Below are 27,726 nucleotides of genomic sequence, written 5' to 3'. Positions count from 1 at the left end.
CTTACTCCTATAAAGCTCCCCAGCCGTTAATTTTGGCCTGATTGTTTCTCTTCACTCCGACAGACTAAGTTCTTTTTATTCTTTTTTAGGATTTATTTATTCGTGAGAGACAGAGACAGAGACACACACACAGAGAGAGAAGCAGGCTCTTCACGGGGACCCTGATGTTGGACTCCATCCCTGCACCTCCGGATCACGCCCTTGTGCCCAAGATCGCGAATCCGAGAAACCGCCAATGCAATGCAAGCCGACACCGATGCAATCACACGAGGGTTTATTACAAGCCCGAACCTGGGTCCAAGTATACCCCACGCAGCGGAGCAGGGACTTGAACCCCGAGACGAAGAGGCTTAGCAACTTTATAGGGGCCAGTGGCCAATGGGATACGCAGAAAGTTGCACAGTCATGCTGGTCCGCTGAGCAGGATTTCCGATTAGGGTGTGCCCTGGTCTTTGATTAAGGCGGGGCAGTGCCCTAAGTAATAAGCAGGTCAGCACAAGGCAGGTGCAGCCCAAAATAGAGTCAGTCCTGCTCTGCTTGTCCAGGGGTAGGGGATTCTGTTAAATTTCCTGGGTCCCACACCCTGAGCAGAAGGTAGCCGCTCAATCATTGAGCCACCCAGATTTCCCTCGAGAGACTAGTTTTATGACGTAAAGTGAGTGCATCCCTTAACTAAATTTATTTAGAACTAAAAATGAACAAAGACTGTAGCAGGATCTGGTGACACAGAGAATAAACAGTAGCTGACAACCCGTGAGTACTTTAAGAACACTACGGCTTCCCAGAGCAAGAACTCAGCTATCTCCTATAAATACTAATTGTTTGCAGGCCCCCAGTTTTCATTTCAGTGAAATGAGAACGATAATCCATATCTCAGAAGTAAATGGAATAAACCTAGTAAAGCGCGTGAGACTGCCTGGCTGGCACATTACAGATGTTTAGTGCCATGATTTAATTTTTAAATTTAAGTTGGAAAATTAAAAAAAAAAAAAAGAACTAGGAATCTAATGAATAATTAATAAAAATGTTAAGCTGATGAACAAAGTTTCAAATGTGAAAGATAGCCGCCTGGAGAATCTTGCGGAGGCTACTTTACAAAAACATGCTAAGCCACGTGACCCCAGAATCCACCTCGACCTCAAGCGAGTACCTTTATTCTGCCGAAAACTACAATTCCCAGAATGCATCTAAACCAGACCTCGGGAATGGAGCCCGGCGCTGCCGCAAGGGATTATGGAAGGCGTGGATCCCTAGGCCAGGAGAGACCGTTTCTCCTGCCCAGGGCGGGAGAATTCTGGAGACCGCCTCCTGGGTAGGCGGGGCAAGTGCTAGTGAGCGACCAATCAGCGAGCCAGCCCTTGGAAGGTCCGAAAAGCGGCGAATCAGAACGCAAGCGGCTTCAACCTTCACGGGCGCGCGGTAATTTGAATACAGCGGAGGAGAAACTGGCTCCGCCGAAGAGAGGTTGCGGGCTTGGAGACTCAGGTAAGTGCTGCGCGGGGCTGCGGGGTGGAGGCGTGGGGCGGAAGGCGGAGGAGCACGGGGGATTCTGTGGAACGTGGGGGTGAACGTCAAGGAAAACGAGCTCTAGCTCAGGGCTTGGCGCCTCAGCAGCTCGAGACCGAAGCCACGCAAGGGATTCTCCGCACTCTGAGGTCAGCGGGTTTCCATCTTTCTGATTTAGGATTGCCTTGTCTCTTTCTGCCATGACTGGGTTCGGGGACAGGCGCGCTTTTCTGCCACACATTTCTTCACTCAGCCTCACAAGAACCTTCTCTTCAGCCGCGGTTCGACCTTGAGTTCCAGAGACCCTGGTTTCCTGTTTAACCTTGAAATCATGCTCGTGAATAATAATAATAATAATAATTACTATTATTATACCTGCTCCGAAAGAAGGGGAAAGGAACGTACCAGGCTCTCTGGTGCTCGAGAATTAACGTGCAGGGTTGTGTTTATTTTCAGCAGCCGAAGGAGGTCCTCGTATCTCAGGAACTAGGAAACCTGCGGCTTGCTCTAGGCTCCTCAGGAGTAAGCTGGGAGGCGCTTATGCCAAACCCGTTTCCTTGCTGAACTCTGAAGAAAAAGCTAGAAACAGCCTCTGTCCTCATGGAGCATTCAGGCTGTTGAGGAAGACAGTTAAACCAACAAGAAAATGTGTCAAATGGAGCGTGAAGGAAGTGTAGGGTCTGCCGAGGGAAATCACAGAAAGATATCCCCGCAGAGTATTTGAACTTGGTATAAGTTAATCAAAGGGGGAAAATGTGCCCTAAAATCGAGTTTTTAAAAAAAATGCTTCCTCCTTGGTAAGATCATTTACCAGCTTGAAACAGATGTGCTAATTCTACTTTTATTTCTTGTTCTTCATTGCCATGGTAAAGTGTTTTTCCCTTTTTTTTTTTTTTTTTTTTTTTTTTTACCTTCGTGGTTTAAATGTTTATTAAAGTGATTTGCTTTTTAAAAACCCTTCACTCGGGCAGCCCGGGTGGCTCAGCGCCTTTAGCCCAGGGCCTGATCCTGGAGACCCGGGATCAAGTCCCATGTCAGGCTCCCTGCATGGAGCCTGCTTCTCCCTCTGCCTGTGTCTCTCCTTCTCTCCCCCCCCCCCATGAATAAATAAAAATCTTTTTTAAAAATTGCCTTCACCCATCTAAAAGCTTTTTCAGACTCTGCAAGTATAATTTGATATAGTGATTTTTATATGTTATTGGATAAATTTGGTTATTATAATTTTCCTATTGCTTTTAGGAGTTCAGTTAAGAAGATGTCAGCTTTTACTCTGAGAAAAAGGAAACAGCCTTTGAACTGTGACAAGTGAGTCTCATCCTGTGTGTAAAAACTCTTAAAAAAGAAAAATCCATCTCCTTGTGTTTCTTATATTCTCTTTTCTGTTTCTTAAAATTTCTGTTATTCCACTTGTCCTTTCTTGTGGTTATAGGAACATTTTATATTCTAATTCTAATCTGGAAAAACTGTAAGCTTTCAACCTTAGTTATTTAGTGTCTTTGGAGAGAATCAGAAAGAGCTGTTTTCTATGACTTGGAAATGTATGTCAAATCTTTTATTACCTTGCTCCTTTTTCTTATATAATAATTTACAAAGTGTTTTTCATACAGTACTCCTCCTCTGTGAGCCATCCTAGAAAGTGTGTTTACTCAGTGCTTAGTACATGTCCTAACAGGGTATAAATTATTCCCCACAGAACAAGCTTGAGGGAGTCAGTTTATTACTTAGAATTAATACTTTTAGGGGACTCACAATAGCCAGTAAAACCAGATGAGCTATAAGTATATGGCCAAAACTTAGAAATAGGTCTTAAAGCATATACACAGGCACATGCGCACATGATGTCAAAGGTTCTTTCTTAACAGTGTTTGTTTTGGCAAGCGTTGTTGGGACTTACTTCTGAAAAATATTTCATTGCTTCGGTATGGACACATTTTGAGAATCCTGGTAAACTAATAGAGAATGTGTATGGATGGATGTTTGGTAGAGAGAATGTATTGTTTTTAGTATGATCGACAAGTATGGTTGTTTATTAGTTGTAGATTGGCATAAAATTGAAGCAAAATGATACTAATGTACTTCATTTCTTTTCATAGCTTATTATCAGACATTCCATCGAAGAAATTAATTTTGGACTCTGCTGAAAATACATTTCCATCACCTGATGAAAATTACAGTGATAGCAATGAAAAGAAGGTTCATTGCTCTCAGCAAAGTCATTTCCTTTCAAATCCATCCGAAACAACTAAAACCAGATTGCCATCTGCAAGTCAAGGTTCACCACTTAAATCTACTATGTCTACTGTATCCTTTTATAAGAAAGATAAGTGGTACCTCAACCCATTAGAGAGAAAGCTGATAAAAGAAAGTCGACCCACTTGTCTAAAAAGTAATAATGAAGACCAATCTTTTCCTGTTGTGACAGAAAAAATTCAGGGAAAACCAGTCTGCTCCAAGAGGATGATTAAAAGGCCACAAAAGAGTTTAATTTCTAAATGTCAACCAAAATACAAATGCATCAAGCCTCAATCAAAAAATTCTAAAAGTTCCAAGCAAAATCGAGTGGCCTATAAGCCAATTGTAGAGAAAGAGAATAATTACTATTCAGCTCAAGATAATCTGAATGCTCCTCGGGTTCTAAGCCAAAAAGTCAAACCACAAGTTACACTCCAGGGTGGAGCAGCATTTTTTGTTAGAAAAAAGCCCTGTCTTAGAAAATTGTCTCTGGAAAACAAGCCATTACTGGAACTCACAGAAAAGAATATATCAAAAGTGATCAAAGATTCTTATGCAGAGACTGCAAGGCAAGTGCCAAAGAGCTTGTTACTAGAAAAAGAACCAAACATTGAGTTGCTTCATACAAGAAGTAAAAATGAAGAGAAATTAACAAAGGTAAAGAAAACCAAATATGTCACTTTAAAAACTAAGTTGACTATATGAATAACTTCAGTATACATAATACATATAACATGGTTAAAAACTTTTTATTTTCTTTACAGTCCAACGGACTGCTTTTATGAAGCCAAATACTATATTTTAATCGCTATAAAGAATTTAGGGGCAGAGTGGGATAATGGGACTTTTCTCTTTTGGCTTAAGGAAGCCTACATTTTCTTGCATTAAGGTATGCATTTCATTAAAAATTACTAAAATCCGGGGAAGCTTAGTAATTTTTATTTGGTAGTATTTTAGAAAGTAGAAATAACAACACAAGTAGTAGTTTTTCAGTATATGAGCATTTTTTTTTGTTTGTTTCAGGTCATTATTTAAAGTACTAGATTATTTTGGAAATTTTAGAAAAATTTTAGAGAAGAATTTTTTTTTTTTATATCTTGTTATTGCTGGCTAAGCCATGACATTCTGATTTTACTAATTCTCTTATTTTTTTCTGCCGAAAAACACCCCCATATCTTGACTGGATTTATTGGTATGAGTGTATAATTTTATCAAAACTAATCATTGTATATTTTACATCTGTGGATTTTGCATAAATGTACCTCAATTTTAAAAAATGCACAATTCATGCTAGAATTCTCAAATTAGTAAAAATGGCAGGGGGAGAAGGGTGTCCACATTTCTACCCATCCATCTCCTGGTTAGTATTCTCCCTATCTGGTAATAAAGATACAGCCTTTATACAGTGACATGATGAATTCTCCACTACACTCTCCCTCTGCCTTGTTTTCTTCTCTGAGCTTCATTATAAGGGGCATGATACTGAGTTCTGTCTAGTTTTCAGTAATCTTTGAGAAGCTGGGCTTTTGTGCACCTTACGTTTGTGAAACTGAGCTCTCTGCTCAAGTTAAATATCACTACTAGTAGTCCTCTCTCCTAGCCAAGATGAATCCTGTCTTCTTTAGAGAGTACATCATCTTTCCTCAAATCCCTGTGGAGCCCTGAGAAATAATAGTAAACTGATGCATTGTCCCATCTCTACTGAGATATAATGGTCTTGAATAGGAGTTCTACTTTAGTTGAAAGGGGTTTTTGGGGATCCCTGGGTGGCTCAGTGGTTTAGCGCCTGCCTTTGGCCCAGGGCCCGATCCTGGAGTCCCGGGATCGAGTCCCATGTCGGCCTCCCCACATGGAGCCTGCTTCTCCCTCCTCCTGTTCTCTGCCTCTCTCTCTCTCTATGTCTATCATAAATAAATTAAATTAATTAATTTTTAAAAACTTTTAAAAAAAAAAGAAAGAAAAGGGTTTTTTTCCTTTCCTCCCAAGCTATATGTATTTTCTGAGTCTTACCAAATTAGTAGTGTTAGTGAAATACTTCAAAATGTTTTCTACTTTTTCCCCCTTCCCTGCTGCTGCCCAACAAGTGGTATGTAGAAGCCTCTCAGCTACTCCAGAGAGTTCTTTTTCTTTCTTTGGCTGCCTGTTTTTGTTGTTGTTTTTTAAGATTTTATTCATTTATTCATGAGAGACACAGGCAGAGGGAGAAGCAGGGTCCTCATGGGGAACTGTTGTGGGACTCCATCCCAGAACTCCAGGATCACGTGCTGAGCCATCCAGGTGTCCCTGGCTGTCTTTTTTTTTTTTTTTTTTTAATTTTTATTTATTTATGATAGTCACAGAGAGAGAGAGAGAGAGAGGCAGAGACACAGGCAGAGGGAGAAGCAGGCTCCATGCACCAGGAGCCTGATGTGGGATTCGATCTCGGGTCTCCAGGATCGCGCCCTGGGCCAAAGGCAGGCGCCAAACCGCTGCGCCACCCAGGGATCCCCCTGGCTGTCTTTTTAAGGCTTATGACAGGCTGTCCCTTCCAGTTTGGTAGCTGCTCGGGAAATTTTTTTTGCCATTTTTACTTTTTTTTTTTTAATTTCATGATCATAGAAAGGATGTTTTATAATCGTCATTCTACCATCTTTATCAGGAAGTATATCTTATACTTCCTGATAAAATATAAGTATATAATATACTTCCTGATATTATATATTATATTTCAAACGTGTAATACGTTTTTGACAGGATGACAAATTACAGTTTTTTTTTTGTTTTTTTTTTTTTTTTACAAATTACAGTATTAAATATGCCCACTCTCTTTTGAAAGGTTAAGTACATTTAGGGGAAATTATCCTTAAAGTAGTTTGAAAATTGAGGATTTAAAATCAGTTTAGAAGTGTAATTTATAATAAACTAGATATTTTGTTTTAGAAATAGATCTATTGGGATTCATTCATGAGATAGAAAATAATTAAGAATTATAGGTTTCCTTTAATTTTCTCTATTCATTATTTCAGGACTCATTTGGTGGAGTAGTTTCTTTAAGAGAATGTAAACCTAATGAAAATGCGTGTTTTCCTTCAGAGGATTCTCTCAGTAAAAACAAGGCGGGTAAGTAAGAGAAAACTTCTCAAAATGAGTTTATTTATTTAGAGTGATAATTCATTACATGAGTCAATATGCAGTTATATACAATACTGTGTTGGTTTTTTTTTTATTCAAGTATGTGGTGTGCTTGTGTTTGTGTCTTTGTGTTTATCTCAGTGACACCTTTTTCTTTGATAAGCAACATGGTGCATTTTAAAAACAAGGGAGACAGAGGAGAGCCGGAGATGTTAGGCAGGAATTTTAAATACGGATGTATGATTGGTTCATGAGATGTGGTCAAGTTACTTAAGCTCCCTAAAACGCAGTCTTCTCATCACACCTAACCTACTTATCTTACCCAAAATTATAGGAAGGAGTAAAAACAATTTGTGTTACATATTTGTGATCAAAGCCTTATTGTAAGATAATTTACAAAGCCATAGAAAGGACACTGAATTGGGCATCAGGAACCTTGGGATTTTGTTTAGGTCTACCACTAATTAGCTATGTGATCTAGGGAGGAGAGCTCTAAAGTAAGAGGTTAGTCTTCGTTTTTATATTTCTCTTCCGAAATCCCATTACTAACTTGTGGTATCATTGTTCGATTAAACAGTATTTACTAAACTATGAATATATAAAGAGGTTAATTAACATTTTGTTTTACCACCAGATTCTTGGTCACTTTACTTTGTTGGTTATATCTGTAAGTTTGGAAATAAATGAAAATCCTAGGAGTATATATGTTGATTGAAGTGAGAAAACTGCAGTTCGTAGGAAGAAAACAAAGATAAAACTAAAAGCATAATCTGGAACAATAGTCCTTAAGAGGATCTAATGATATATATAGAAGAATTGTCAATAATGATAATTCTGAGATACACTGCTAATAACTAATATTTACTAGGTGCTGAATAGGTACCAGGCAGTGCTAAGTTTTAGTATGTGTCAGGCTTCACATGGGTTGTGCTATTACTGATATAATAGAACATGTAACAGAACAATAATGGCTTTCTCTTTACAGTATTTATAAAGTTTTTTTTTAATAAATTTATTTCACTACACTAAGTTCATTTAAAGAAAACTAATGAATAAAAAATAATACAGATGGTATAAGGATATGGCAAAATTGATAAAGGTAGTATACAAATGGCAAAAGTTTATTACTTAATTACAATTTATCTTTTCTCACAACAACCCTTGGAAATGGATTTGTATACGCATTTTATAGTAGAGGAAACAAACTTACGTTAAGTAACTTACCTACAGCAGATCAGACCTGTCTTGTCTTTATCTAGAGAACGGGCTCTTTTTCTTTTTCTTTTTTAAACGGGCTCTTATTTTTCAATGGAAAGTTAAAAGTTTGCTTTTTACCACATAACCCACTTGCAATATATTTTTCTCTAGTCAACTGCTATTTTAACTTTGGTCCTTTTTTAAATTTTAAAAATTTTTTATTTTCTTTTTAAAGATGATTTATTTATTTATTCATGAGAGGCAGAGACATAGGCAGAAGAAGAAGCAGATTCCTGCAGGGAGCCCAATGTGGACTGGGTCCTGGAACTCTGGGATCATGCCCTGAGCTGAAGGCAGACATTTAATGACTGAGCCACTGGTCAGGCATGCCTGGTCCTTTTTTTAAAATAGGCTTTTTATTGTGCAGTAATTTTAGATTTATAGAAGAGTTAAAAAGACAGTGCAGAGGGACGCCTGGGTGACTCAGCGGTTGGGTGTCTGCCTTTGGCTCAGGGCATGATCTTGGAGTCCTGGGATTGAGTCGCATATCAGGCTTCCTGCATAGAGCCTGCTTCTCCCTCTGCCTGTGTCTCTGCCTCTCTCTCTCTCTGTGTCTCTCATGAATAAATAAATAAAATCTTTAAAAAAAAATGCAGAGAGCTCCTGGATCTCTCTCACCCTATTTCCCCCCATTATACCATTTTCTATCTCCATGGCACGTATGTTAAAACTAAGAGACTGATGTTATTAGTACATTACTATTAACTAAATGCTAGCCTTTATTTGGAGCTCACCAGTTTTTCCATTAATGGCATTTTTCTGTTCTAGGATCCAGTCCAGGGTACCACATTGCATTTAGTTATGTCTCGTTTATCTCCTCTGCTCTGACATTTACTCAGTCTTTTGCTTGTTCCATGTTTTTCATGATTTGACCTTCTTGAGTACTAATTGGCCAGTTATCCTATACAGTGGCCCAAAGTTTGGTTTGTCTGATCCTTGTCTCATCAATCGACTGGACCTTCCGGTTTTGGGGAAGAATGCAACTAAGGGGAAGTACCCTTCTCACCACACTTAGTTGGGAGGGAGTACTGATATCCAAATGACATTATTACAGATGATGTTAACCTGTCATTTGATTAAGATCAGGTTTGCAGTTTTTTCCTATTCCTTTTCTTTCTTTCTTTCTTTCTTTCTTTCTTTCTTTCTTTCTTTCTTTCTTTCTTCCTTCCTTCCTTCCTTCCTTCCTTCCTTCCTTCCTTCCTTCCTTCCTTCCTTCCTTCTCTTTCTTTCTTTCTTTCTTTCTTTCTTTCTTTCTTTCTTTCTTTCTTTCTTTCTTTCTTTCTTTTTTCCTTTCCTTTCCTTTTCTTTTCTTTTCTTTTCTTTTCTTTTCTTTCTTTCTTTCTATTTTATTTATTCATGAGAGACACAGAGAGAGAGAGGCAGAGACACAGGCAGAGGGAGAAGCAGGCTCCATGTAGGGAGCCTGATGTGGGACTTGATCCCGGGACTCCAGGACCACACCACTGCTGAGCCACCTGGGCTGCCCTCGTATTCCTTTTCCATACTCTATTCTTTGGAAGTAAATCACTAAGTCTAGCCCATCCTTTCAGGGAGGGGATTTTAAGCTCCATCATCTGGAGGGAGAATTACTTGCATATTTTATTTGGCATTCTTCTATAAAGAAATGTTTTCTCTTCTCATTATTTATTCGATCTTTAAATAAATGGACTCATGGATACTTACTAGTAGGGACACATGAATATTTTCTATTTTGGGTGATAATGGCATACTACATTATTCTACTGTTCAGATTGTTCTAGCTTTGACCATGAGAAGGTCTTTTCAGGTCCTTCTCTTTGGCATGTCCCATCCTTTTGTTTTTTTGAACGCTTCTTTACTTTCCGGCACTTCAGGGTGCTCCGGGCTCATCTTGTATTTCCCCTGCCCCAGTCCTAGAATCAGCCATTTCTCCAAGAAAACTAATTCCGTTGGGTTTCTATTTAGAAACCAAGATCTGAACTTGTGCTCACTGTTCCCGGTGTGTCATTGCTTCTATGCCCTGTCAGCAGACGAAACTAGGAACTAGATGTATATATACTAACCCATATAAACCCACGTAAACACACATGTCTGTAGCTGTTCTTATGTCTCTCCATCTGTACAGATACTAAATACAAGTTCAAACCTAATGTCTCTGACTCTAATCCAGTACCATAACGTGTATCCCTTCCTTGCTTATTTATCCATAGCTTCCCACAGACGGTGGAAAACCTGGTTCCTACTGTTCACCATCCACCCATTTAATTGTTCAGTCCCACTACACCTGCACAATAATTTCAGAATTGTTAATTCACACTCCTGTAAGAAATATATACCAGTTAAGAGTATATTTTCAGTCCTTTTGTCTTTAGCCTCCTAACTTCTAGTTAAAACACAGTTTTGTCAAGTCAGCTGCCCATTCTTCCCATACTTCTTTCATTGCAGTTATCCCATACAGTTCTGATACAGTTAGATTCACTTGTCACAGTCTGCATTTCATCTTGGGATCCCTTACCATCACGGCTAATGTTTAAATTTGATAAAGTTCAGCTTAATATTTTCTTTCATGTATTGTGTTTTTGATGTTATATGTAAAAACATACCCATAACATAAAAAAATCTATGTTCATCTGGATTTTTCTCTTATTTATTTATTCTTTTATTATTTTATTTATTTATTCATGAGAGACACAGAGTGAGAGGCAGAGACAGGCAGAGGGAGAAGCAGGTTCCATGCAGGGAGCCTGATGTGGGACTCGATCCCAGGACCCCAGGATCACACCCTGGGCAAAGACAGACGCTCAACCGCTGAGCCACCCAGGCGTCCCTCTCTTATGTTTTCTTCTAAAAGTTATATAGTTTTACATTTTGCATATAGATCTGTGATCCATTTTGAGTTAATTTTTTTTTTTTTAAGATTTTATTTGAGAGGGAGAGAGAGACGGGCAGAGGGAGAGGGACAAGCTGAGCATGGAGCCCAAAGCAGGGCTTGATGTTACAACTCTGAGATTATGACCTGGGCCCAAACCAAGAGCCAGATGCTTTAACCCACTGAGCCATCCAGGAACCCCCCATTTTGAGTTAATTTTTATGGAAAAGTGTTGCCAGGATTTTTTGCATATGACTGTCCAATTGTTCCAGCACCATTTGTTGCCCATCCTTTCTCTGTTTAATTACTTTTGTCTCTTTGTCAAAAATCAGTTGGCTGTATTTGCGGGGGTCTGTTTGGGGCTATTTTGTTCTGTTGATCTAGTCCTTTTGACAATACCATACAGCCTTGATTACTTGTTAAGTCTTGAAATGAAGTGATTGGGATATTTTTATCATATTAACCTTTAAAATTTTATGATTTAAAGTTTTGAGTTTATTTTCTAATATAATTATTGTCATTTTCCCCCTGACCAGTTTCTCCTGAGTCCATTGTCTATCCTATCTTCAGTGTGTCTTCAGTCAATACAAAAAGGTAAGGATGGCTCTTGTTTCAGTGTTTAAAGTTTACTTAATTTTGAGTTCTCAGGGATCCCTGGGTGGCTCAGCGGTTTAGCACCTGCCTTTGGTCCAGGGCGTGGTCCTGGAGTCCCGGGATCAAGTCCCGCATTGGGCTCCTGGCATGGAGCCCCGCTGCCTGTGTCTCTGCCTTTCTCTCTCTCTCTCTCTCTCTCTCTGTGTCTGTCTATCATGAATAAATAAATAAAATCTTTAGAAAAATTTTTTTGAGTTCTCTGGGTATCTTTCTTTCTTGCACTATTTAATTGGGAGAGTATTTTTAGACCTCCCCACCAAGGGGATATTGAAAATAAGATGAAATCAGGCCCTCTCATAGAAACTTTGTAAGAACCTAAGGGTTGAGAGAAGGGAAAAATCTTCATGGGTTTGAGCAATAATAATTGCTAAATTATTTTTTTTTTAAGATTTTATTTATTTGAGAGAGTAAGAGAGGACGAGCAAGGGGGAGGAGGAGAGGGAGAAGCAGACTCCTTGCTGAGCAGAGACCCTGATGCGGGGCTCATTCCCAGGACTCTGAGATCATGGCCTGAGCCAAAGGCGGAAGCTTAACCAACTGAACCACCCAGGTGCCCCATATTGCTAGCATTTTTATACAGTACCTAGCCCATAAGAAATAGTTTATATCGTTTATCTCATTTGATTCTTAAAACAACCTAGAAGGTAGATCCTATTAATGATTCCATTTTCAGTTAAGGAAACTGATAGTAATCCAGTTAAAATTGCACAGCTTTGAGGTGCAACAGCTCTTAGCAGCCATGACTAGAATCTGTATCTGGATTAAAGCCCATTCAGCTATATTGCCTTTACCGGGTGACTACATATTAATAATAGTTAATGTTTGACGAGCATTTACAACCTCCTGATGTAGGTACCATTATTATTGCCCCCATTTTATAGACTAGGAAACTGGTGAGAGGAGTAACTTATAGCAGCTCAGTGCTGTTATAAATCCCAGCTGAAGCTGCTGCTATCTTAGGAATGGGTGGGTATGAACAGAATAGATGGGAAAGCTCTGGAAAAGATGTTTCTTATAGCCTTAACATCTTCCTGAGTGGCTTTGGTCCTTCTCTCTCCACTTGATGATAAATAACTAGAGGTATTGAGCAAGGAGCTTGTAGCTAAGTTCTACTTTTCAGAGCACCTCACCATAAATTAACTGAGATTGGGTTGGGTGGGCAACTTTCCCTCTTTAAAGGCCATATTTCTAGGTTTTTGCACCTTTCCATTTTTTTCCAATTTCTGTCTTTCATAACTATTCATTGAGGATTGAAACCTACCACAATTACCTGATAACAGTGTATAAACTAATTTAATCTAGCCTAAGGAGATATTAGGATATGGTTGGTTAAATTATTTGAAATTTCTCTTTATGCAGGACCCAAAGGTCAGATCTCCTCATTCTCTTGTGGATTAACCTATGACTTTTACTTTAGATAGGTTACAGATTCTCCAGGCTCTTTGTTTACTCTTTTGGCAGACATTTATAGAGAACTACACGGTATTGAACTATTACTGAGTTTTGGAGCTGTGAAGATAAAATATTGTCCTATCATGGAAGTTATTATGGTTGGAAGAAGACAGGCATTTAAATGAATGCATGTAATGAAGTATTAAAATTACTAAGATAGAAATAAAGAGATTGTGGTCATATGTGCAGGGATGGGAAGAGCGGAGTTCCTTAGTAAAGGAACAGGAGAGGGCCAAGCAACTAGAGAATGTGTTTTATATTATGGGCATGTACCATAGGTGGTTTGTCCAAGCAGTTTTAAACCATCATATCCAGAATCTTTAAAGTGGAATAATGCATCTCTCACAGTAATTTATTTACAGTAAATTATTTAGTGAAACTTCTTGGTTTTTAGTTTTATGTATATTTCTGTATTGGTCAAAATGTAAAATATATTTCTTACCATAATGTCAAGTCAATTTGAAAGACATTCTAGTCAAATACAGGATAGCTTGGCTTAGTCTTGAAGCACTGGACAGATTTTTTTCCGTGTGTGTGTGTGTGTGTGTGTGTGTGTGTGTGTTTAACTTGTTTTTTCTGAATCTCTTACTTTGGGCACCTTTTTTCCTTGCCAGTTTTCTTTTACCTTTACTCTCCACAGATTTTTATTCCTTTGGTCCTTGGAAAACCAGGGTCTTTGATGATAAGACAAGTTTATAACTCAGGGCCTTCAGAGATTGGGTGAAGAGTGGAACCAACTGAAGAATGTATACCTCATCTAAAAACACATGCACTGCTGTGTTAATTACATTCTTTGAAGAAAGAATGGTCTGGTGATCTTACAGTGGCTCTTGCAATATTGGAAATACACATATTTAAGTGAAATCTCTAGGTATTGAAATATTGGTAGCTAATCCAAAGTTTTGAACACTGTGTAAGCCAATCAAAACATACCTGCTAGCTGGATTTGGCCTGAGAGCCTCCAGTTTACAACCTCTGTAAGCCAATCCCAACATTCTTTCCTAATGAGAACAGGTTGTCTCAACACCATCTATCCAGCCAAAATATTTTTTTCCTAAGCATTTGAGACTAGTGGGGTGGTGCATTAGGTATGAGGACCAGTGAATATGTTAGCCTCACCCAGCTGCCCAAGTAGAGCTGTTGGATCATAATATTCCTGGTGGCTGATGTCCTGTGGAACTGTGAAGTTCAATAATAGAATCTACTTATTTGCTCTGCTGCTACTGGAATTTCTTTATGTCTACATGGGTAAACATTGCCCTAAAGTTGGCAAAGCAAAAAAAAAAAAAAAAAAAAATCACTTTTTAAGAGAAGTAAACTTGTGACTGCATATGTGCATCTGGTAGTATTAATGAGGGTCCCTTGGACTTGGAGTTAGAAGATGAGGATTTGTGTCTAACTGCCATTCTTTACTAGTTAATTTACTTGGAGTAAACTACTGATCCTCTCTGGGCTTCAGGTTTCTTATTCTGAACCCTGTTACTTCAAGTTACTGTCAATAGGGCAATAAAAATTGCAAGGTGCTCTGCAAATATGTACATATCTATTCTCATTGTAATTCCTCCGACATTTTTAGTTTATCAAGTAATTAAATAATATAGTAATAGTTTATTAACTTTCATTTCAAAGATCTTTAGTTGAAGAACAGTCTTCTGTGGGATCCGTTATATCTGCTAACTTGAAACAGATCAACATGCAGAAAAGTACTAATGCCAGGGATACAAATAAAGAAACAGAAGACCAGCTCATCATTGTGAGTAAATTTAAAACAGCTTCTCTTGTGCATGTGGCTTAGACATGTTGTCTTAGCATAGTTAACATGGTTTACAGACATTCTGAGTTTTGTAAATGCCAGCTTTGTTGTAGTGATAGCATTTAAAGATAGTCAAGTAGATTTTCAAATTCATAATGTTGGACAATGCTAGTAATTTAGTAAAATGTTGATGAATGAGTGGTCTTCATATAAGGACAATTCTTGTTGATCCACAGAATATTTAATGATAATAGCTACACTGTATTAGACTTGGGTTTGGCATATTATGGCCGTGGACCAAATGGCCTATAAGCTTAGAATAGCTTTTATGTTTTTAAAGGGTTGGAAAAAAGAAAAAGAGAAGAATGTGAGACAAAAAAAGCCTAAAATGTTTTCTGTCTGGGCTTTTGCAGAAAAAGTTTCCCAGTCCCCCTGTATTCATTCGGAACTTGGTATTTTCAGTAGCATTAAACAATACCTCATGAGATAGAATGGAAGTTAATAAGCCAAAAAATGGAATATTCCTGACTTTCCTGTATTCATGAATTTATGCTTTTTCTGAACTTTTATTATATATTATATTTTTTATCAACTCTTGCAGCAAATAATTTTAATATTCTTAATCACTTAAGGAAAAAATACTATATGATAAATATATAAGTCCTGAGACTTTTCCCCTGCCTCTTTGAAACAAGGCCTTTTCCCCTGCCTCTTTGAAACAAGACTTTTCCCCTGCCTCTTTGAAACAGATTTAAGATCTTAGTAAAGAAACTATTATTTATCTTAGCTATTATCTTTATGATTTAATTTGATTCCTTCTAAAATTGTGGGTCTGCCAAAGAATCTTCTTTTTTTTTATACCATTAAAATGGTATAATAAATAGAAATTCATTTCTTTCATCAAGTTCTCTTCTCATTCCATTTTGTTTAGGAGATGGGGGAAGAGGATATAGTAACCAGACTTTCATTTAGTATTTTACTCGTACCAGCACAAAAGAAGAATTAGGGAGAAATTTGAATGAATGGTTACATGAACTAAATACAGAGCTATTTGTGATATGTTTAAGATGGACTTTTTCTTTTCCCAATTACAGGATGCAGGTCAGAAACATTTTGGAACCACTGTGTGTAAGTCCTGTGGCATGATCTATACTGCCTCCAACCCTGAAGATGAACTGCAGCATGTTAGGCATCACCACAGATTTCTGGAGGGAATCAAATACACAGTAAGTAAAAAATAGGCTTTCAATTTGTTCTAAAAGTAAAACTGCTTTAAAAGATACATTTCTTTTGCTTAAACATTGAAAGGTTTGTATATCCATAAATACCATCTGCAGTTGTGTTGTCTTTATACTTGAGGTTGATGATATTTAAAAGTTAACTTTTAATAAAAGTGCTATTTCAAACTTTCTATCCTAATAGAAGTATTGTTCTAGGTTGAGTGAACACCCTTCATCGTCAACTCTAGCCTTTTGAGCAGAGCTGAACAATTTAGAATACAAAACTTAAAGAGTTAAGGAGACTCCACTTCCCTGAACCTCCTCACTTTACTTTCTTTCTTGTAGATAGGATTAGAAAAACGCTTTTCTGTGGCTTCTGCAGGCTTTTTCTTTTCTGTTAAGAGAGGTTCCACCTTTTTATAAAGCACCTTTCTACTCCAATACATTCTATTGTTGGCCTTTGTGATTTGTGCCTGCTACTCAAGTGGATTATCTTTTTTCCTATATTTTAGTGTGGTTTATTAAAACTGCTTATCTTAGCCCTCTTCCACCTTCCTACTCCTAATAATTCATCTTTTTTTTTTCCTATATATTCCTATGAAGGGCTCTTTAATTGATTTTGCTTTATTTTGTAGTGGATTATGTACATATCTCCTTCTAGAGTGTCAGCTCTTGAGGACAGGCACTTTATTTTAGGCATCTTTTATTTCCCTTTTCATATCCCTTTAGATAAATTGTGTCTTTTTTCATATCCTTCATTGTTCATCTTTTTGTTCTTTCCAGACTATTTAATGTTTCTCTCCCCCCTCTTCAAATTAAACTGTGACTTTTTTCCTTTGGTCAGGGCTGGAAAAAAGAACGTGTTGTAGCAGAGTTTTGGGATGGGAAAATTGTGTTGGTCCTGCCACATGATCCAAGTTATGCTATCAGAAAGGTATGGAGCATTTGTTTTTTAATCCTTGTTCTCCTCCTACTCCCTCTTTCTCCTCTCACCAAGAAATCAACGTAGTTTGACTTATAAAACACCTTTCCTGAGAGCTAATCCACTTTGGTGCTCATGCAGGGATGACTTCCATAGTGGTTTATATAAAACTAAATTTGGAATTATAAGACAAAGTGTCAGTCAAAGATTAAAGAAAACAGTTATCTGTTTTATCCTTTACCTTCATTTTTACTTGGAAAAATAAACTAAACTTTTCAATATTGAGACATTAATGGCCCCAGAATATATTTCTCTAGTGGTGGTGTTTGTTTCTTGGGCTAGATGTTGAGCCCCCAGTGAACATTGGATAAAGCTGAAACAAAATCTGTTTTGGCACTTTCCACTCCTAATTCCCCCAGGAGTCTGCATTTCTTTCTGTTGAAAGTGATCTGTAAAATATGTTTTTCAAACCCTGTTTCCAAAGTGGCAGATACATGCATCAATAGTAAAGTAATTTGAGGAGTGTGTAAATTTTAGGAAATAGAGGTAAAAAGCTAAAATGATAGTAATCACAAATTTTGTATATATAAACATAGATTTTTATATATTTATTAAATATATATATAGTTAGTTTCTATTCTTTTTAAAACAAGTTAATCTCTTTTGGTTTTTAACATCGTTAGGTAGAAGATGTCCAAGAACTTGTTGATAATGAATTGGGCTTCCACCAAGTTGTTCCCAGATGTCCAAACAAAACCAAGACTTTTCTCTTCATATCTGATGATAAGAAAGTAGTTGGGTGTTTAATTGCAGAGCCCATCAAACAGGTATGGTATATGTCTTAAATTATTAGTGTAATGTGTGAGCAAAAACGTAGTTGGGTGAAATCTCAAGCACTTAAGAATACTATTAATGACTTTTTCCACCTCCAAAAGTATCCTTGGCCATATCAATAATTGAAGTCATTTAGTTCTATTATATTTGGCATTTTGTCATATGTAAGAATAAGTCAGTCAGTCTTATGTTCATGTGGTCATTTCCATACCTGGACTATAAAATACAGTGATTTTAAATAAGCAAATCTATAGAGCCCAGATATTGTACATGTGATTTAGTGCAGGTTAATATATTTGGCAAAATAATTATTGTTCCTTAATTAGAATCTATATTAGGTGCTAATTAGCAATGTTCTGGACAAGGAGTTGGCAAACTTCAGCCCCTGGACCAAGTTTGGCCCACTACCCTGTATTATAAATAAAATTTTATTAGAACACAGCTATGCTTATTTCCATATCATCTGTGGTTGGTTTTTGTAACAGAGATCACATGGCCCAAAGAACCTAAAAGTTGCCAACTTTTATTCTAGAATAAAGAGATACAATTTTTGCCTTCAAGATGATTACAGTATAATCTTTAGCTACAGAGAATTATAGTTCAAGTGTGTTCTTTTTTACCTGACTTTATAGTATCACACACTGATGTCGTCTACCTTTTAAAAATATTGTCTTAAAATGTCTTAAAAAGATATTAACATAAATCATATACATAAATATGTATAAAGATAACATAAATTTATCTTACACCTTTGTGTAAGTGCCTCCCTTTCTCCTCTCACTTCTATCTTTTTTTTTTTAAAGATTATATGTATGTATTAGAGAGAGAGAGAACAAACAAGTGGGGAAGGGGCAGAGGGGAGAGGGAGAAGCAGACTCCTGGCTAAGTGGGGAGCCCAAGACCCTGAGATTATGACCTGAGCCAGTCACATAACTGACTGAGCCACCCAGGTGCCCCTCATTTCTACTCTCTTTATTGCTCTTTCATATTTTCTCTTTTTATATATATATGTGTGTGTGCATATACACACATATATCACATACATAAATCACACACATATATATATATACACACACACATATGTATGTACACACATAATATAGTCTCATGTGTGCTTATCAACAGTTGGGGCAAAAAAATAGCTGGTTTGTATTAATGATCAATTTGGCCTTTTATTTTAAAGAAGTAGACTGTATATGTAGTGATGATAGGCAAATATAGCCAACATATTCTCTTCTTTTTATTTCAAAAGCAGTTTTCTTGATGGTAAAAATTAAGTACCCAGCTATCAGAGCAGCTACACTAAAAAAATTGTGACAATACCAAATGCTGGGAAGGATGCAAGGAAACTAGGTCTTTTGGACATTGTTGGAGGGAACATAGAATGTTAAGACTGTAAAACATTTGGCAGGTTTTTTTTGTTTTTTTTTTTTAAAGATCTATTTCAGAGAGAGGGAGCAGAGCATGTGTGCACACACAGTGGGAGAGGGGCAGAGAGAGGAGACAGTCCAAAACAGACTCACGCCGAGCACGGTGCCAGCGCAGGGCCCAATCTAACGACCCTGAGATCATGACTCAATCTGAAACCAGGAGTTGGAGGCTCAACCAACTGCACCACCCAGGCTCCCTGACTGTTTCTTTAAAAAATTAATCATATAAATTGAATTTAAATAGAATATTAAAAAATAATAATCCTATGTTTTTCGTATGACCCAGCAATCTTACTCCTGGGCATTTATCCCAGAGAAATGAAAACTTACTCCACACAAAACCCTATACCCTAATGAGGATGGCAGTTTTATTTGTAGTAGCCTGGAAACAATGAAAGTGTTTTTCAGTAGGCAAATGATTACACAACTGGTACATTCACTCAATGGAATATTACTTAGCAATTAAGAGGAACAAACTGTTGATATATGCAACAGCTTGGATATATGTCAGGGGCATGGTACCAGTGAAAAAAAGCCAATCTCAGAAGGTCACATGATGTATGAGTCCATTTATATGACATCCTCCAAAAAAAAAACAGAATTATAGAGGTAGAGAACAGATTGAAGTTGCCAGAGCTTAGAGATGGTGAAGGGGGAAAGGTGGGTATGTTATACAGAGGTAGCAAAAGATCTTTGAGATGATAGAGTAGCTCTGTATACAGGTTGGCTGTGGTGGTGCTTAAATGATTATGCAGGTATGATGAATTGCTCCATGACATAGAACAATATGCCTATGTTAATACCTGTATTAATTTTGGTTTTGGTATTCTAGGTTAGTTACAGAGGAAACTGGGTGAAGGATACATTATTTCAAATAGGAAGTTTAAAAAAGTCCTTAAATGCTGACCAAATTTTATAGTTAATATGCAAAAATCTTCTTTAGTGTTATCAGTTTCTTAGGATATCATATAGTTTAGGCTGGAGAGAATGGGAGAGCTTTATGTACTATATTAAAAGGAAGAGTCTGATTTTTATAATTTTTTTAATCAGAAGAAGGAAGTTTCATAATGGTATGTAATACACTAGAATGTGGGAATATCTCAACGTCACTAGTATTTTTTTAAGCATTGTGTCACTATAAATGGATAAGAATTCAAAAAGCGCCAGAATTTTAACATTTTTGGTGAAGGTATAAGATTAATTTTAGATACTTAAGTCTTGTTTAAGGAATGATTTTTAAAGAGAAATGTAAACTCAACTGTATTGCTAGCTCTATATGCATCTGTACATTATTGCAGGCCTTCCGTGTCCTTTCTGAACCAACTGGTCCAGAATCTGCAAGTTCTAAAGAATGTCACCGGGCTTGGCAATGTTCAGATGTGCCACAGCCTGCAGTATGTGGAATAAGTAGAATCTGGGTCTTCAGGTTGAAACGAAGAAAGCGCATCGCAAGACGATTGGTAGATACTCTCAGGTAACAAATAACATAAAATGGATCTAGGCCCAGATTAGCTTTCCTAGAACCTTTCCTGGCTCATGAGTCAAAGGGAATGATGGATGATGTTAAGACACTTCTGTTTAAGTACTATCAAAGTCAGGCAAAGGCAAGTGTTGGCACTTGAGGGGAAACTCCCCCCCCTCCCCACTAGATGTACTCACTCAGTTTAGGGCACAGCATTCCAAGTATGAACATTATAGCCCAGTGCTAATCAAACTACCTGCAGTGAAAAACTAGTTTAGTTATAGACCAACACTTTAATAAAATGAGATGAATTGCTAGAAAGTGAAATAGAAAAATAAAAAATGGAAGATACAAGCCCAAATTTTTATTAGACTCAGCAGATATAAAAAAGTTAACATGCACTAAATATAATTTATACAAATAAAATATAAGTTTATAAAAAGAACTACAGAAATTGCACATATTCATGAACTGGTATGTGATCAGGTAATTAGCGAAGACTTACTATAACTCATATATATAACTAAATATAAAACTGAATTAGTGAGGCAACCCACAAAATGGGAGAAAATATTTTTCAATTATTCATCTCATAAGGGTCTAGTATATCCAATATATATGAAAGAATTCTTACTGTGCAGCAATAGAAAGCCCAATTTCAAGATGGGCAAAGGATTTTAATACACAGTTTTCCAAAGAAGAAATATATATGGCTGCTATCGAGGATTTGCAAATCAAAACAATGATGAGATACCGCTTCACACTCACTAACGTGACTATAAATTTTTTTTTAAAAAAGGGAAAATAAGTATTGGTGAGGAACAAATATTGTGGAGAAAATTGGAATCCTTGTATGTTGCCGGTAGGAATGTAAAATGGTACAGCTGCTATGGAATAGTAGTCTGTAGTTTCTCACAAAACTAAACTGTTAACCATATGACCCAGTAATTCTACTCCTAGGTATATACTCAAAAGAAATGACAGCAAGTGTCCATATAAAAACTAGTACATAAAGTTTTATAACAGCATTATTTTTTTAAGAGCCAAGAAAGTGTAAACAACCAAATTTATGATTAGTGGATAAATACAATGTGGCATTTCTGTACAATAACACAATGGGATATTATTTGGCCATAAAAAGGAATGAAGTATTGACATCTACTACAACATGGATAAACCTTGGAAACAGTATGCTCATTGGAATAAGCCAGTGACAAAAGACCCTGCATTGTATGATTCCATTTATAGAAAATATCTAGAACAGAAAAATCCATAGATAGAAAATAGTAGTTTCCAGGGACTGAGGGCAGGGTAAATGGAGAGTGACTATTGATAGGTATAGGGTTGCTTTTTGGGATGATGAGATGTTCTGGAACGGATATTGGTAGTTCCACAGTTGTGTGAGTATACGAATAACCACAGAATTGTACACTTTTAAGAGTTTTATGATGTATGAATTGTATCTCAGTAAAAAATAAGTGATTTGCCATTTTAAACTCCCAGGTGCACACTTTCAACTAACATTTAATTACTTGAAGTTTCTTAATGTGACAAATGAACTTATTTCTTGCTTGTAAATGTACCTGATGTAGGTTTGCTTGAATGAGTTTCACACAACTTACTCTCTCGACTTCTATACATAAGAGGTTACAATCCAGTGACCACACTTTGAGTAGTGCTATTCTAGCCTTTTGAGTCCTATGCACTTTTTAAGAAAGAACACCCAAGACCATTGTGGGATCCAGTGTTGGGCCATAATCCTAGTCCCCTGTACATGCCTTATAAAGGGGAACAGTGAGAAAAATTAGTGTCTGTAAAGATTTTTATTTGATGGTTAATGATGAAATACCTCTATTTTCTATATTTTTTAAGGAATGCATAAATTTGGCATGGGTAATACCAGTATCTAACCTAGTTCCACCAGTCTAGTCTGATGTTTCTCAAACTTAGAAGTCTGTATGAATCACCTGGGGATCTTGTTAAAATGCAGGTATGATTCGGTCGGTTGGGGTGGGACCTGAGATTCTGCATTCCTGATAAGCTCTGAGGTGATGAAGAATGTTGCTGGTCTGTAGATCATACTTTGGGTACCAAAGCAATAGGTTATCTATAAGCAATAATGAATAAAAAATTAAGTTACCTTTAACAGAGAAATAAAAACATTCATTTGAGAACACATCTCTTCTCACATCTGTGAGTTGGAGATACAGGTAATTGGCAGCAATCCTGTAATGAGGAGCCTTAGGTTCAGTTCTCTCTTGTCTGTACAGGCAATATATGTTTAATCCTCATAAGAGTAGAATATTGTTCCTCGTTGTTTGATATAGGCAACTGAGGCTCACCTGGGGATTATTAGTACACATCTATACTGACAGGCAAATGAAATGACAGGACTCGAACCCACAGATCTGAAATTCTTTCCATAGCTGCTATCACTTGTAAAGACAGTAAGATCTGTTTAATCAAACCAATGTTTTGCTTTGGATTCTAGGAAATTTAGCAATAAACTTTGTACAAAATTACATATTATCATATGCTTATATCTATCTTCTCACTGAATCCAGTCTTTAATTTTATATTTTTTGAAATCACTTCAAACCTATAAAAGAGTAGCAAGAATAGTAAAAAGCCCTTATTTACCTTTGCCCAGATTCATCAAGTTGTAACATTTGCTTTCTGATTTATGTGCGTGATGTCCCTTTAGCCCTTAGTGCTTCAGCGTAATTTCTTAACACCAAAGATAGTCTTTTACATAAGCACACTTCAGTCCTCATATATGGGATATTTAATGTTAATGGAATGCTTTTATCTGACATACTGTCCATATTTCAGTTTTGTCACTTATCTCCAATGTCCTTCATATTCATAGCATTTTTTTTTCCTGCCAGAATCACATTGCATAGTTGTCCTAGCTCTTTTGTTATCTTTCCTAACTTGGAATAGTTTCTTACTTAGTCTTTGTCTTTTATGGCATTGAAGAATCTGAAGAGTACTGGCTACTTTATGGAATTTCCTTCAATTTTGTTGAATTCTTTTTTTTTTTTTTTAAAGATTTTATTTATTTATTTATTCATGAGACACACACACACACACAGAGAGAGGCAGAGACACAGGCAGAGGAAGAAGCAGGCTCCATGCAGGGAGCCCTATGTGGGACTCGATCTCCCATCATGACCTGGGCCGAAGGCAGCGCTAAACCGCTGAGCCACCCGGGCTGCCCCTGTTGAATTCTTTTTTTTTTTTTTTTTTTAATTTATTTATGATAGTCACAGAGAGAGAGAGAGAGAGAGAGGCAGAGGGAGAAGCAGGCTCCATGCACCGGGAGCCTGATGTGGGATTCGATCCCGGGTCTCCAGGATCGCGCCCTGGGCCAAAGGCAGGCGCCAAACCGCTGCGCCACCCAGGGATCCCCCCTGTTGAATTCTTTTAACCGTTTCATTGTATTACTTTTAATCCTGGCTGAGCTGGGTCAGGAGAGTTGTGGTCAAAATGCAGGTTAGTTTTTGCCTCCTTTAAGCTCCGAGTGTGTGGTGTGGTTGAGGAGAATAGTTGTTGGTTAAAGTTGTTGATGGTGAGTTTTTGGTTTTAATGCACTATTGCTTTTAGTCAGCAATATTACCGCCTGTTTGTCGCTCATTACCATGGATCCTCTCGAGTCAGCTACATAATTTGAATGGTTCCTTTTGCATCTCAGCAGAATTTTTTTCTGGACCTCAGTGTGCTCATGTGTGAAATGGTATCATTAGACTTCCACCTCTAAAATCTAAGGCATTAAATCACTTTATCACTTACTAAAATATTTTTTATTGTAATCAAGAGAATTTAAAGAAATTGAAATTTTATATATGAATTGCTTTTTCTTGAAGGAGACAAAAATATATATATAATTAGAATTTTAAGTTGATTTCATTGTTAAATTGTCTTTTCTTTAGGATTAAATTGTCTTTTCCTCTTCTTTAGGAACCGCTTCATGTTTGGCTGTTTTCTCAGGACTGACGAAATAGCATTTTCTGACCCAACACCAGATGGCAAGTTATTTGCAACAAAATACTGCAACACCCCTAATTTCCTTGTATACAATTTTAATAGTTGAGCCCAGTGTCTACTATAGAACAGTTACTATGTGGATGACTTCAGACACATTTGTTAAATGTGAACTATTTAACAAATATCAAAACAAAAATACTAAGATGCACACAGAGACACATAAACCTGTATCAGTTTTGTTCCTTATGAATTAAAAAGTGAGAGATAAATTTGTTGAAAATTATCTGGGTATTCAAAAAAAATTCTGTCCAGCACTGGAATCCTTAATTATGAAACTTTGTAGCTATAACTGGAAAATGACATGCCTACTACATAAAAACATTGACAAAACAAGGTGGTTTCCACAGATATGTGACCACTTATCTTTTATAAAGCAGACTTTGGCACCAGGATTATCTCATGCCCAATCAGAGGCAAATAGCAAAATTTAAAGACAGGCAAATAATTTCCATGCCCTGCCTTTAAAGGTAATTCCTGAATTCTGTACACAAAATTCTCACTTTATAGGTGTTGGCAAGAGCAACTCAGTTTGAAAGTATTTAGAAAGTGTCTTGAATTTTTAATTTTTAAGAGGACTCTCCCATCTTTATTGTAAAGAATGAGTAAGATTTCCATATCCTTTTATGTAACACAATTCTGTAGCTTAGGGTTTTAATCCTTTTGAAAAACATACCTGTCTTCAGACTTAATTACAGTTAAACATAATAGTTGCACTATTGTCATTTCATGAATTTCAGTGTGTGAAAATGCTGATTGTGCTACTCACCTTTAGTGCGCTTGTCACTGAGGATCAGTGTCATTAACAAAATGGATCCCCAGTTGGATTAGATGATTCCTGTGGTTACATTCTTTAAATGTTTGAATGTTTAAGATATATCTTGCTCTGAGAAGTCTGGCAAACGTTCTGACAAAGCGAAGAGTAATATATAACTGAGGTTAGTAAATAAATGTATCTAGCCTGATGGGCCAGAGAATGTAATGACATTATATAAATACAGCTCAGTATGTGCACATTTTTCTAGTATAATTCTTGGATACTTACTTTAAAGAGCAAAGAATTATTCATATTGTTTTGATTTTAAAATTCATATAACTGCTTATCTGGCAATAGGACTCTAGGGAAATTTTCTGTGTTGTGACTCTGTAGAGTCAGTTCATCTGCATTCTTTTATTTTCCTATAAGTCAACATGTTCCCCAAGTTTAAAAGCCTGGATTCCAAAAAGAATGTGGAAGTGTTAAAATGTGTGTGATTATGCCAACATTTTAATGCTGTTTTCTGCACTGCTGTTTTTGTTTTAAATATTTTATTTAAAATTTTCTATTAACATTATTTTGCTTGCTCAGTGCTTTGTGATGAGTCGATTAAAATTCCTTTCAATTGTCTGTCTGTTCTTATATAACCAAATGCACTGATTTTCTTTCTAAAGTATTTTTGTGATTATAGAAACCGTATATGCTCTTTGATTGTAAAAACCAATGATGGGAAACATATCCACACAAAAACCTGCACACTGGACATTCCTAGCAGTTTTATTCATAATTGATAAATCTTGGAAGCAACCAAGATTTCCTTCAGTAGTTGAGTGTACATCCAGACGATGGGAAAAAAGGAATGAACTATCAAGCCCCCAAAAGGCACAGAGAAACCTTAATATTACTGAGTGAAAGAAGCCAATGTGAAATGGTTACCAACTGTCTGATTCCAACTGTATGATATTCTAGAGAAGGCAAAACCGTGAAGACCATAAAAAGATAAGGGGTTCAAGGGGAGAGAAGAATGATTGGTGGAGCACAGGATTTTTAGGGCAGTGAAACTACTCTGTATGACACTAAGGGTAGCTCCATCTCAGACGTTTGCCCGAACCCCTAGAATGGATAACACCGAGAATAATCCCTAATTTGTCAGGGTGGTTCAGTTGCAACAAATGTCCCATGTTGATAGGGAGTGTTGATGGTAGGGGAGGCTGTGCATGTGAGGGGGAAGGGAGTATATGGGAAATCTCTGCTTCCTCCTGATTTTGCTATGAACTTAAAACTGCTCTAAAAAAAAAAAAATCTTACAAAAACAAAAAACCCAGTAAAGTCTGAAATATTATTATAGCCAAGGAGACATGACCGCTAAATGTAATGTAATCCTGCATCAGAAGAGGACGTTGGGTGAAAACTAGATAAATCTGAACAGTATATTTAGTTAATATATCAATATTGGTTTGTTGGTTTGTTAATTGTGACAAATATACCAATATAAAATGTTGATAATAGGGGAACCTAGGTGTGGGATATGTGGGAGCTCTCTTTGTTGCAATTTTTCTGTAAATCTAAAAAATTTTTTAAAGTTTATTTTTAAAAATGTACATAAACTTTAAAAAATGTACATCTCAGTTATCAAACACCTTCATAATTACTACCCAGGTTAAAAAAAAAAAAAACACTGCCAGCTCCTCAGATGTCTTCCTCATTGTTCTCTTCAATCATCATTTTCCTCAAATGTAACTACCTTTAAAAAAAAAAAAATTACAGAGAGCACCAGCAGGGAGGGGATGGGCACAGGCAGAGGGAGAGAGAGAAGCAGATCCTGCCACAGGGAGTAAGACACTGAGGCTCCATCCCAGGACCCCAGGATCATGACCTGAGCTGAAGGCAGACACTTAACCACCTGATCCACCCAAGTGCCCCAAACTACCTTTTGATGTCTAAAATTGTAGTCTGTTTTTGAACTTGATATAAATTGAGTATGGTGTCAAGATGCATCCATGTTATTCCATCTATTGGAACTGGTTCCATTTTCATCGCTGTATATTCCATTATAGGAATGTACCATAATTTATACTACTGGTGAGCATTTTGGGTTGTGACTACTCGACTCTCTTGCCCTTTTATCTATTTTTTATTATTGATTTGCTGCCTTTGTTCATAGATTGTGTCCAGCGTATGTCCAACCCACTAGCCTTGCAGGTTTTCCTCATGCCGGTACCACATTGTGTTATATTCTTGTTG

At 37.0% G+C, this 27,726-nt stretch overlaps 1 protein-coding gene across 2 annotated transcripts; it reads left to right on the top strand.

The window, feature by feature from the left end:
- Nucleotides 1–106: 106 nt before the first annotated feature.
- Nucleotides 107–26,112, top strand: ESCO2 (establishment of sister chromatid cohesion N-acetyltransferase 2). 2 transcript variants are annotated; one of them, XM_072796165.1, is made up of 11 exons: nt 107–1,485; nt 2,746–2,811; nt 3,600–4,395; nt 6,744–6,837; nt 11,491–11,548; nt 14,690–14,813; nt 15,908–16,039; nt 16,878–16,967; nt 17,639–17,782; nt 20,518–20,693; nt 24,642–26,112. In XM_072796165.1, the coding sequence occupies exons 2-11, from the start codon at nt 2,762–2,764 to the stop codon at nt 24,772–24,774; spliced, it is 1,797 nt and encodes a 598-aa protein (XP_072652266.1). In that variant the 5' UTR covers nt 107–1,485; nt 2,746–2,761; the 3' UTR covers nt 24,775–26,112. The 2 variants fall into 2 exon arrangements, with proteins under 2 accessions (XP_072652266.1, XP_072652268.1); XM_072796167.1 differs by lacking the exon at nt 107–1,485 and adding an exon at nt 1,505–1,655.
- Nucleotides 26,113–27,726: the final 1,614 nt, after the last annotated feature.

Source organism: Canis lupus, chromosome 24 (assembly GCF_048164855.1).
Source record: "Canis lupus baileyi chromosome 24, mCanLup2.hap1, whole genome shotgun sequence".
In the NCBI taxonomy this organism is placed as follows: domain Eukaryota; kingdom Metazoa; phylum Chordata; class Mammalia; order Carnivora; family Canidae; genus Canis; species Canis lupus.
This window is presented reverse-complemented; position numbering and strand designations above follow the sequence as displayed.

What these genes read in the sequence shown, in the direction of transcription:
- ESCO2 (XM_072796165.1), top strand. Translation starts at nt 2,762, where the DNA reads ATGTCAGCTTTTACTCTGAGAAAAAGGAAACAGCCTTTGAACTGTGAC. An exon ending in ATGAAGAGAAATTAACAAAG is followed by an intron (nt 4,396 to 6,743) that starts GTAAAGAAAACC and finishes TCATTATTTCAG; the next exon opens with GACTCATTTGGTGGAGTAGT. An exon ending in TCTCAGTAAAAACAAGGCGG is followed by an intron (nt 6,838 to 11,490) that starts GTAAGTAAGAGA and finishes CCCCCTGACCAG; the next exon opens with TTTCTCCTGAGTCCATTGTC.